This window comes from Neofelis nebulosa, chromosome 2 (genome assembly GCF_028018385.1).
Source record: "Neofelis nebulosa isolate mNeoNeb1 chromosome 2, mNeoNeb1.pri, whole genome shotgun sequence".
Taxonomy (NCBI): Eukaryota; Metazoa; Chordata; class Mammalia; order Carnivora; family Felidae; genus Neofelis; species Neofelis nebulosa.
In genome coordinates this window covers 128,894,379-128,906,280 of record NC_080783.1, presented here as the reverse complement: position 1 = coordinate 128,906,280, position 11,902 = coordinate 128,894,379, and the positions used below count along the sequence as shown (strand labels likewise).

General features: G+C 60.0%; 1 protein-coding gene across 3 annotated transcripts in view; it reads left to right on the top strand.

The window, feature by feature from the left end:
• The first annotated feature begins 346 nt into the window (after positions 1-346).
• CELSR2 (cadherin EGF LAG seven-pass G-type receptor 2) overlaps positions 347-11,902 on the top strand; it is a 27,009-nt gene continuing 15,453 nt past the window's right edge. For 2 of the 3 annotated variants that reach the window (XM_058716297.1, XM_058716299.1), the window contains exons 1-4: positions 347-4,218; positions 8,556-9,203; positions 11,136-11,358; positions 11,773-11,888. In XM_058716297.1, the coding sequence (XP_058572280.1) occupies positions 882-4,218; positions 8,556-9,203; positions 11,136-11,358; positions 11,773-11,888 (4,324 nt within the window). In that variant the 5' untranslated portion in view covers positions 347-881. The remainder of the gene's footprint in view (positions 4,219-8,555; positions 9,204-11,135; positions 11,359-11,772; positions 11,889-11,902) is intronic. The other variant, XM_058716298.1, reaches the window with a different exon arrangement.

Below are 11,902 nucleotides of genomic sequence, written 5' to 3'. Positions count from 1 at the left end.
CGACCATGGTGACTGGTGTGAGGTGGGCCCTTGGTCTCTGAGAGCCCTTCAAAATATTTTTGAAAACCTGTAAGCATACTTAGGGCACAAACACCGTTATTCTCATTCTCTGTCTGGCTTCTGATTGTTAATTCTTCTCTAATTTGTGGTAGGGATCTGGCCCCGGCCCAGGGGCAGGCCTGGGAAGGGATTGGGAATGGAGGTCTGGCCAGCGGGAATCCTAGGACGTCGGTGCGTAGGAGGGCGCCGGGTGGGGCCCACCTCCTTCGGTGCGGCTGGCGTTGCCGCTTTAAGGCGGCGGCGGCGCGAGCAGGTCTATGGTAATGAGCCGCCGCCGCCGCGGCTACCGCCGCCGCTCTGCAGAGCTCGCCCGCCCGCCGGGGAGGCGAGGGATCGTGGTGGGGCTGGGCCCTTGGCCGCGGAGACAGCAACAGCCTCGGCGGGGACGCGGGGCGCGAGCGAGTGGCGCGGGGCAGTCGAGGACGGCCGGGGTCCGGGTGCGTAGCTCTGCGGCCTCAGGTGGGCGATCCCGCGGGGGCGAAAGGGGCACCTCGAGACTCGGGAAGTCGGCAGGGCCAGGGTAGCGCGGGGCCCGCGGGCGCAGGTGGCGAGAGCCGGGCGCGCAAGTGGAGGCGCGGCGCCAGCCAGCGGTGGTCGGGGTGACCCGGGCGCGGGCCGGGATCGGGGAGCGGTGCGAGCCCGGGTGCGTCGGAGAGCTCAGCGCCGGGCCCCGCCGAGGCAGCAAGGCGCAGGCCCGAGGGGCGCACGAGTGGCCCCCGGGGACTGGCGCCCCGGCCTGGGCATGAGGCGCGGCGGGGCCGGCTGGAGCCGGAGGAGGAGTCGCCGCCGCCGTTGACCCGGCCGGCCGGGAGCAGGGAGAGATGCAGAGCCGGGCAGCCCGCGCCCCCCTTCCAACGCTACTGCCGCCGCCGCCGCCGCCGCCGCCGCCGCCGCCGCTGCTGCTGTTGCTGCTGCTGCTGCTACTGCCGCCACTGCTGGGAGACCAAGTGGGGCCCTGTCGTTCCCTGGGGCCCGGGGGACGTGGCTCCTCAGGGGCCTGCGCCCCCGTAGGCTGGCTCTGTCCAGCCTCAGCCTCCAACCTCTGGCTCTACACCAGCCGCTGCAGGGATGCAGGGACGGAGCTGACTGGCCACCTGGTGCCCCACCACGACGGTCTGAGGGTCTGGTGTCCAGAATCCGGAGCCCACATCCCCCTGCCGCCAGCGCCTGAAGGCTGCCCATGGAGCTGTCGTCTCCTGGGCATTGGAGGCCACGTTTCCCCCCAGGGCAAGCTCACCCTGCCCCAGGAACACCCGTGCTTAAAGGCCCCACGGCTGAGATGCCAGTCCTGCAAGCTGGTGCACACCTCGGGGCTCAGGGCAGGGGAAAGGTCAGCAGAAGAGTCCATGGGCGGGCGTCGGAAAAGGAATGTGAATACAGCCCCCCAGTTCCAGCCCCCCAGCTACCAGGCCACAGTGCCTGAGAACCAGCCAGCTGGTACCCCTGTGGCATCCCTGCGGGCCATTGACCCAGATGAGGGTGAGGCAGGCCGGCTTGAGTACACCATGGATGCCCTCTTTGATAGCCGCTCCAAACATTTCTTCTCTCTGGACCCGATCACGGGGGCTGTAACTACAGCCGAGGAGCTAGATCGTGAGACCAAGAGCACCCATGTCTTCAGGGTCACGGCACAGGATCATGGCATGCCCCGACGCAGTGCCCTGGCCACACTTACCATCTTGGTGACTGACACCAATGATCATGACCCTGTTTTTGAGCAGCAGGAGTACAAGGAGAGCCTCAGGGAGAACCTGGAGGTTGGCTATGAGGTGCTCACAGTCAGAGCCACAGATGGTGACGCCCCTCCCAATGCCAATATTCTGTACCGCCTACTGGAGGGCCCCGGTGGCAGCCCCTCTGAAGTCTTTGAGATTGACCCTCGCTCTGGGGTGATTCGAACTCGTGGCCCCGTGGATAGGGAAGAAGTAGAATCCTACCAATTGACAGTGGAGGCAAGTGACCAGGGTCGGGACCCCGGTCCACGGAGTGCCACAGCTGCTGTGTTCCTATCTGTGGAGGATGACAATGACAATGCCCCTCAGTTCAGTGAGAAGCGCTACGTGGTCCAGGTGCGTGAGGATGTGACCCCAGGGGCCCCGGTACTCCGGGTCACAGCCTCAGATCGAGACAAGGGCAGTAATGCCTTGGTGCATTACAGCATCATGAGTGGCAACGCTCGGGGACAGTTTTACCTGGATGCCCAGACTGGAGCTCTGGATGTGGTGAGCCCTCTTGACTATGAGACAACCAAGGAGTATACCCTACGGGTTAGAGCACAGGATGGTGGCCGCCCCCCGCTCTCCAACGTCTCTGGCCTGGTGACAGTGCAAGTCCTGGATATTAATGACAATGCCCCCATCTTTGTTAGCACCCCTTTCCAGGCTACTGTGCTGGAGAGTGTCCCTTTAGGCTACCTGGTCCTCCATGTCCAGGCCATTGACGCTGACGCTGGTGACAATGCCCGCCTGGAATACCGCCTTGCCGGGGTTGGGCATGACTTTCCCTTTGCCATCAACAATGGCACAGGCTGGATCTCTGTGGCAGCTGAGCTGGACCGGGAAGAGGTTGATTTCTATAGCTTTGGGGTAGAAGCCCGAGACCATGGCACCCCAGTGCTCACTGCCTCAGCTAGTGTCAGTGTGACCATCCTGGATGTCAATGACAACAACCCCACCTTTACCCAACCAGAGTACACGGTGAGACTCAATGAGGATGCAGCTGTGGGCACCAGTGTGGTGACAGTGTCGGCTGTGGACCGTGATGCCCACAGCGTCATCACCTACCAGATCACCAGTGGCAACACCCGTAACCGCTTTTCCATCACCAGCCAGAGTGGTGGTGGGCTGGTGTCGCTCGCGCTGCCATTGGACTACAAACTTGAGCGGCAATACGTGCTAGCTGTCACTGCCTCTGATGGCACACGGCAGGACACGGCACAGGTGGTAGTGAACGTCACTGATGCCAACACCCACCGTCCCGTCTTTCAGAGCTCCCACTATACGGTGAATGTTAATGAGGACCGGCCAGCAGGCACCACGGTGGTGCTGATCAGTGCCACGGACGAGGACACAGGTGAGAATGCCCGCATCACCTACTTTATGGAGGACAGCATCCCTCAGTTCCGCATTGATGCAGATACAGGGGCTGTCACCACCCAGGCTGAGCTGGACTACGAGGATCAAGTGTCCTATACCCTGGCCATCACCGCCCGGGACAATGGCATTCCCCAGAAGTCTGACACAACTTACCTGGAGATACTGGTGAATGATGTGAATGACAATGCCCCTCAGTTCCTTCGTGACTCCTACCAGGGCAGCGTCTATGAGGATGTGCCCCCCTTCACCAGTGTGCTGCAGATCTCGGCCACTGACCGTGACTCTGGCCTTAATGGCAGGGTCTTCTACACCTTCCAAGGAGGTGATGATGGAGATGGTGACTTTATCGTAGAGTCCACATCAGGCATCGTGAGAACGCTTCGGAGGCTGGATCGTGAGAATGTGGCCCAGTACATTTTGCGGGCATATGCAGTGGACAAGGGGATGCCTCCCGCCCGCACGCCTATGGAAGTGACGGTCACTGTGTTGGATGTGAACGACAATCCACCCGTCTTTGAGCAGGACGAGTTTGATGTGTTTGTGGAAGAGAACAGCCCCATCGGGTTGGCCGTGGCCCGGGTCACAGCCACTGACCCTGACGAAGGCACCAATGCCCAGATCATGTACCAGATAGTGGAGGGCAACATCCCTGAGGTCTTCCAACTGGACATCTTCTCTGGGGAGCTGACCGCTCTGGTGGATTTGGACTATGAAGACCGGCCTGAATACATCCTGGTCATCCAGGCCACGTCGGCTCCCCTGGTGAGCCGGGCTACTGTCCACGTCCGCCTGCTTGACCGCAACGACAACCCACCAGTGCTGGGCAACTTTGAGATCCTTTTCAACAACTATGTCACCAACCGCTCAAGCAGTTTCCCTGGGGGTGCCATCGGCCGTGTGCCTGCCCATGACCCTGACGTCTCAGACAGCCTGACTTACAGCTTCGAGCGGGGGAATGAACTCAGCCTCGTCCTGCTCAATGCCTCCACGGGCGAACTGAGGCTGAGCCGGGCATTGGACAACAACCGGCCTCTGGAGGCCATCATGAGCGTGCTAGTGTCAGGTAAGGAAGGGCCCAGGTGGTGTCAGGTGGGGGCGGCCATTGGAGGAGGCCCTGGGCAGCCGTCCAGGGAGAAGTCTTGGATTCACCTCTCTGCCCAGAGGCTGGCACAGAGGTTGAGGGGTGAGAAGCAGCTTGGGAAGGAGCCCTGGGAATCCTGGCAGCTGGTGCAGGCCCCGCCTGCCACCCCAGGCTGGGCTGGGCTGCTTCGGTTGGCTGCCCCCTGCCTACCACCCTGTGACGTGGCAGGGCAAGTGTGGCGAGGCTGCCCTGGCTCTGGCTGCCAAGAATTGTAAGAAAAAAAAGAAAAGAGAAAAGGCACGTGGAAGACTGGGGGGCCAGGAGAGCTGGGGGAGGGGTAGAGAGGACTGTGTTGTGTGTGGGGCAGGGAGGTGAGCCGGTCCCCTCAGCACCCCTTCACGCCCGGCAGGGTATTCTTGTGATCTCATAACAGCCTTCTGACAGAGCAGAGGGCTGTGGGGCACAGGGTTGCCGCCGAGGGGTCAGGACCCTGCTGTCGGGCCTCTTCTGGCCCCTTCTGGCTCCCGGCTGAGCCCCAGACTGGCTGAGGGGGACTTTGTCTAGTGCATTCTTTTCCCTCCAGGCAGAAAGAGCCTGGCCTGGCTACCCCTTCAGAGCTCCCGCAGGAAGTGAAGCCAGAGCTCATTGTCTGTGTCCAAACAGACCCCACTGTCAGAGGCCATGGTTCGGGGTCCAGCTTGGGGGAGGGGCTGCTGTGAAGCCAGGGCCAGGCTGAGGCCTCTTGGGCCGCCTTGCCACCCCGTGGGCTCTTCTTAGGATGCTAGGCCTTCCTTGCTGTCTGTGACCAGCCTGGACTCAAGGAATGGGGTATAGGGACCAGGATGAGCGAGGGGACTGGTGGTCTTTGAAGGTAGAGCCCCCTGCTCCGGTGGGGAGAGAACAGAGTCCTGGGGCGTGGGAGCCTGGCCAGGACCCAGGCTAGGCATTCCTGCTGCTTGGCCAAGCGCTCAGCCTGCAGACTCCCTGGACAGAGGGTTGGGGGAGGAGAGTTGGGGGGGGGGCGGCATTCTGTCTTCTCTGTCAGCTATGAGGAGTGATTGGCAGTGGCAGGGAGGGAGCCAGCCCCAGGTTGCCGAGTCCCTTCTCCAAGCCTGGGAACAACTGGCACCCCCATGAGGGCCCCTTGTTAGAGACACCCTAGGGATGGATGGCCCAGGATACCCCATTCTAGACACATAAGGGAGGAGAAGAAAAGAGTCTGGCACCCCTCTATTGCCACCTCAGGGAGTCTGGGCCTAGAGGGCAATGAAAGACCTGTGAGATGCAGGGTGTGGTCAGCCCCCTCCCCGCTCTGGGTCCTTCCTGGACAGATGCCTCCCCTGCCCTACTCCCTTAGGTGGCCACAGGAGCCAGGGGATAAGAGATTTTAGAGGTCATGGACAAGGCTCTGTGCCTCTTGAAGCTTCAGTTTTCCTCCAGGAGGAAGAAGTGAAGGGCTCGAGCTCCTGTATCCTGTACCCTTCTCTGCTGGGAGAAGCAAGCTGTGGGGAGGGATGGAAAAGAAGGGCCTCTGCTTCTTGTCCTCCCCACAGCCTGTCCTAGGCGAGTATGGCAGGACACTGAGGAGGCCCCACCCAGCCTTCAGGCTCCTACCTGGGCAGAACCCCTGACCACAGCTCCCTAAGAACAGAAGGGAAGGCCTCAGGCTGGCCCTCCAGCCCTGGCCCCACCATGTCCCTTAAGCCCTGACCCTTGGAGGCAGTCACCACGGCAACCCCAAAGTTAAGGGAGGCTGGGGTGAGGGGGAACTGACTCCCACTGCCCCTTTGTTTTCCTTCTCTTGTTCTTTGTCTCTCTTTCTTACCCGCCCCTGCCCACGGGGGCCCTCCTGCTCTGCCCCACTTCATTGCCCTCTCCTGATCTCCTGTGTGGCTCTCTCCTCCTTTCCCACTTTCTCCATTGCTGGCTCTTTTTCTGGGTCTTTGTTTTCTCCTGTTTGGTCTCCACGTTCATGCCCTTCTGACTTCCCTGCCTCTTGTCCCTGTGGCTGAAGCTGCCCCAGCTTGGGCTGGATGGCTCTTCTGAGGCCCCAATTCTCCCTGCCTCTTTCTTACTCTGCTGGAACACACAGGAACTCTTGTGCGTGGTCTGGTCAGCTCCCAGAGCAGCAGACCCCCACCCACTCCCCCTCCAGGCCTACCGCTTCCACTGGCACATCTGCCAGGGGAAGACAAGTTTGGAGTCTGATTCTGCCACAATCTGGGACCTGGGGCCCCTGTTCCCACCCTGCCTTGACACCTGAGGGGTGACCTAGGTCAAGGCAAGGGAGAGGAACAAAGAGGAAGGACTGTGCAGTAGGTTGACTGCTGGGGATGAGGGACAACAGAAGAGGGGGCAGGTGGCCACAGATGGTAGACCAGATGGGAAGCAACAGAGACACATTGGGTGAGGGGCATGGGCGGGGCCTGGGACGGCAGTGGGGAGACACAGGGAGGAGTACTTGTTCCCGGGGTTGAGTGGTGGTGAGGTTTCTCTTGCTCACTGGCTTTGACTGCCCCCTCCGCTCCCTAATCAGTTAGGGGCTCTGTGTGGACTCTTCGGCAGCTTTCTGCCTGGAAGGACTATCCCATCAAGGAATCACGGGGCAGAGGCACCAAGTGCCTGAGAGCCCCGTGCCAGCTCCCCACCTCAGTGCAGGGTGGTCTGAAAGAGGGAGAAAAGTAGAGCCTGAGGTCATAAATCTGGGCAGGCCTCCTGGAGTAGGTGAGCTTGGGGCAGGTTAGAATAGTAGGAGGACTGTGGGTAGGCCAGGTGGGAAGGCACAGCGTGTTTGGTAGCTCTAGACGAGAGTAGGAGGAGCAGAAGTGGGGAATGACAGGCAAGCTTGCTGGTGAGAGCAGGCAGGCTTTGGCAGTCTCTGCGATGAGGCAGGAGGGCAGGTGGGTGGACCAAAGCCACGGCTGAGATGGGTGTCTGCCTTCAGCCTTCCCTGGCTGAGCTGAGCTGCCTGGTGTAGTTAGCCACCTCCCATAGGTACGGCAGAGAAGCAGAATCTATTCCCAGGTCCCTCCCCTAATCCCACCCCACCCCAGAAACACCATCTCCTGCCCTGTTCCTATTAGGGGTTCCTTCTTAATATCAACTCAGGGCCCCTTCTGCTGTGTTTAAAAGATCATTTCCTCACTATGGAGACATCAGCATCTTAGCATTTACCGAACACCTACTATGTGTAGGACATTGTAGTAAATTTAAAAAATGAACACCCTTTACAGCCCTGCCAAGCCATTTCCTCCTCCCCACTGGCCTCCAGCTTTCATTTTCGAACTAAATAAAATCCAATGTCACGTATATGTGCATTCAGGTGTGCATGGTATTTCTGGGCTTAGAGTGTGGGTGGAGTGAGACACTAGAGTGTGTTAGCACCTAGCTGTTTATGTGAGTGTGTGGCCTGCAGGTGTAGCGAGCATTTGGGTGCAATGCAGTGAGCCAAGCGGGCGATGAATAGCTAGAGGCCCAAGGCCGGAGGGGAGATCAGCCTAGTGGGGCTTTTCTGGGGTTTCAGGTTGGAGAGCTGCCCAGGCCCTTCCATCTCTGCCCCCACCCCCATCTCTCACAGCATCAGGGCAATGGGTTGTGCAGCCCCTGGAAAGGTGGCTCAGCTGGATTTCCTGGGGTGAGGCCTCCCCAGGCTATCTTCAGCAGCCCAGAGAGTTGGGCGGGAAGAATGCTTTGTGTGGGGCGTTGCTATGGGGATAGCAGGCCTGCGCCCAAGCAGCCATGGGGCTCAGTGGGAGGGGGACTGGGTGGCCCACTGACCCAGTTCATCCCTCACTCTGCCTCGGTGGGGGAGGAGGGAGCACAGCCAGGGTCAGGGTTATGGTAGTGTCGAGGTATAGAGGCTGAGGGGGTAGGATGATCATTTTTGTGGGTATCTCATGGTGCTCTGGGCCCTGTAGAAAGGTAAGAAATAGGCAAAATTGGGTTCTTGTGCAGGGAAGTCCCGAATTTGGTGTAAGAGAGTAAGAGTCATGGCTTGGACAGGGAAAGGTGCACAAACATTAAAAGACATGCTGTTCTTCACAGTGCAGGGTTTTTGTAAAGTATGCAAAGAGAACTTGTGAAAAATGGAATCACCTTAAGTGTGGGTCGGGGCCGATCCAGCAAGGTGTGACTTCCCTACATGTAGTCTCTTAGGCACTTTTTGCCACTGTGGCAACTGGGCAATTCAGTAGTGTGTGGGCTGGATTTCGGCTCCCGCTCCCTTCTTGGGGTGCTCCTGCCCAAGGCTAGGTCTCCGGCTTGGCACCCCTGCCCTCCCAGCCCTGTGCCGGGTCCTGACCCATGTCACTTATCCGCAGACGGCGTGCACAGTGTTACTGCCCAGTGCGCACTGCGTGTCACCATCATCACGGACGAAATGCTCACGCACAGCATCACACTGCGCCTGGAGAACATGTCGCCAGAGCGCTTCCTGTCCCCCCTACTGGGTCTCTTCATCCAGGCGGTGGCCGCCACGCTGGCCACACCCCCAGACCACGTGGTGGTCTTCAACGTGCAGCGGGACACCGACGCCCCCGGTGGCCACATCCTCAATGTGAGCCTGTCGGTGGGCCAGCCGCCTGGGCCGGGGGGCGGGCCGCCCTTCCTGCCCTCCGAGGACCTGCAGGAGCGTCTGTACCTGAACCGCAGTCTGCTCACGGCCATCTCGGCGCAGCGCGTGCTGCCCTTCGACGACAACATCTGCCTGCGCGAGCCCTGCGAGAATTACATGCGCTGCGTGTCGGTGCTGCGCTTTGACTCCTCCGCGCCCTTCATCGCCTCCTCCTCGGTGCTCTTCCGGCCCATCCACCCCGTTGGGGGGCTGCGCTGCCGCTGCCCACCCGGCTTCACCGGCGACTACTGCGAGACCGAGGTGGACCTCTGCTACTCGCGGCCCTGCGGCCCCCATGGGCGCTGCCGCAGCCGAGAGGGCGGCTACACCTGCCTCTGTCGCGACGGCTACACGGGTGAGCTGGAGGGGTGGCGGGGGGGGGGGGGGGGGGGGAGGTGTTCTGGAGGGCTAACGCTTCAGTCCAAGCACAGATCAGGCTAAGGACCGGGGCTGCCTCGTTCCTTTCCAGAATAAGGCAGGCACAGGTTACACTGGCCATCTGCAGATCCCACTTGCTCCTCTACAGCGACCTACTGGGGAGGGAGGAGGGGGGAGCCCACCTTCTCCCAGCACTCCCCACCCCCATCCCAGGCAGCATAGTAAGTGAGGTCAGCGCCTGCCCTAGAGGCAGCCGGCTCGGGTTTATATTCCAGCTTTGCCACTGGTAGTAGTTGTGTGACCTCGGGCAAGTTACTTAACCTCTCTGTGTCTCGGTATTTTTAAATGGAGATGATGAATTGATTTACCTCACAGCGTGGTTGTAAGGATTAATGTAATTAACTTAATACATGTAAAGAGCGAGCCCTTGGAAGGTGTTGGCTGTGATTTAAGAGACCACTGGACTCAGGCTACTTGTTGTGAGTCTCACCTCACAGCTTGACTAGACCTGAGGCTGGGCCTGGAATCTGGTCTCCCCCACCACTGAGCAAGTTACCTTTTTGGGCTGCAGCCCATACTTTTCTTCCCAGGCGTTGAGAAGAAAGCATAGAAAAAACTGGAGGGGTTTGGGTGCGGGGTAGGGTTGTTTCAGAAGGTCTGTGTACCTTTGTGACCCTGAGCAGAATAGCTCCACCCCTGCGCAGGTGCTGGGAAAAGGGTCAGGCCTCCCAGTTGGCCTGTGACCTGGGTTTTTACACATCCCCTCCCCAGCCTCTGCTTTGTGCTCCTGACCCCGCCCTGCAGGCTCCTGTTTCTCCTCAGGACACCCCCTTCTCTCCTCCCTGGGCCCTTCCTTCCCAGATAGGTTAGGCCTACTCTCTCTCCTCCACAGCCATGCCCACTGGCTCTGCCAGCGTTGGCGGGCAGACCCCACCGCCTTTCTGCTGCATCTTCCTGCCCAGAACTTGCCAGACTTGACTCCTCTCAGTCTGCTGTGGGTGGGGGTGGAGGGGAGGGGAGGGCTTGGGGGATGGGAGGGGAGTCTTTGTCCAGGAGGATGGGGAGGGGGGCTTAGAGTAGGCGAACAACAGTTTCCATGGAAACAAGAGCCAGTCACTAGGCACAGGAGCTGAGAACCTATCTCTACAATCTGGGAATGGGGAGGGAGAGAAAGGGGTGGATTTTCCCATCTGATGTTGTTGGAATTTTCAGTTCCTCCACTGAAATCCTGGTCTGCTCCCAGGGCTCAGTTCCCCAATCTGTCAGCATCTCCCAAGTGCACAGAGGGCCTCCTTCTGGGCCCCAGGACTCAGGGCGGGAGTTCTCTGCCCCATTCCTGGGAGTCTCCAGCTTCCCACACCCCTCACCCGCCACCCATAACTCTGACAACCGAAGTGGAAGCCTGGTCTCTTCCCCAGAGAGGGAAACTGATCTTGGCGCCTGACAGAGACAAAAGCACCAGTGGGAGGGTGGGAGGAAGGGGGTTTGGCACCAGCCCTGGTGTTGTCCTGCAGGCTCTTTCCTCCATGCACATCCATCCCTGTGGGAACAGAACACCCCCAAGCTTGCTTGGAAGCCAGGACACCAAAGGCTAACTAGGACCTGGGCCTTATGACCAGAGACCCCGGCAGGCCCGTGCACTTGAGCCCCAAAAGGAGTACAGAAGGGCCTGGGAGCGTCAAGGAACTCGCAGGGGAGCAGTATAATGGGATGGTGGTGAGAATGGCACGGTGGGCCAGACACAACACCCCGGTTTCCTAGATCTCAGAGAAGGTGGGCACATGAAAGGAGGTGCAGATGCTTGGGAGAATTTGGGAGTGTTATGGGAGGTATCGCTGGGTGAGGAGCCATCCCAGTTACTCTACCCTCTCAGGCACTTGATATCCGCCCTGGCTTTCCCCTTGCCCAGGTGAGCACTGCGAGGTGAGTGCCCGCTCAGGCCGTTGCACCCCAGGTGTCTGCAAGAACGGAGGCACCTGCGTGAACCTGCTGGTGGGTGGCTTCAAGTGCGACTGCCCATCTGGAGACTTCGAGAAGCCCTACTGCCAGGTGACCACGCGCAGCTTCCCCGCCCGCTCCTTCATCACCTTCCGTGGCCTACGCCAGCGCTTCCACTTCACCCTGGCCCTCTCGTGAGTGGCTGGGCCCTGAGCTGGGGGGAGGGAGTGTGGCGGGAGCCTGGGGTGTCTCCCGTTCTGCACGCAAGGCGAGAGGTCAGGCAGCGAAAGTGCTTGGAGCAGGTTGTTGGCAGAGCCAGCTCTGCACTTGAGAGTTGCTTGTGCACTCTGCCAGCAGACATTCCTCACCCGCCAGGGTCCACTTATCACTATTCCTACCCCACTTTTGAGGGTGGGGAGTCAGGAGGTCAGGGTTCTGGTTTTAGTTCTGGTTTGGGCTCATCTTCCACGTTCCAGCTCCACAGCCCATAACCTTAGCCAAGTGTCAGCCCTCTGGAGTGTCCTGAGTAGGATCAGGGAGGGGCTAGTTAGGTGGCTGGGGTTAGGCTGGTGCCCCGCTCCCTGCCCCCATCTCCACCTCCTGCTCAGGTTTGCCACCAAGGAGCGCGATGGGCTGCTGTTATACAACGGACGTTTTAACGAGAAGCATGACTTTGTGGCCCTCGAGGTGATCCAGGAGCAGGTCCAGCTCACCTTCTCTGCAGGTGATCCCGGTTGC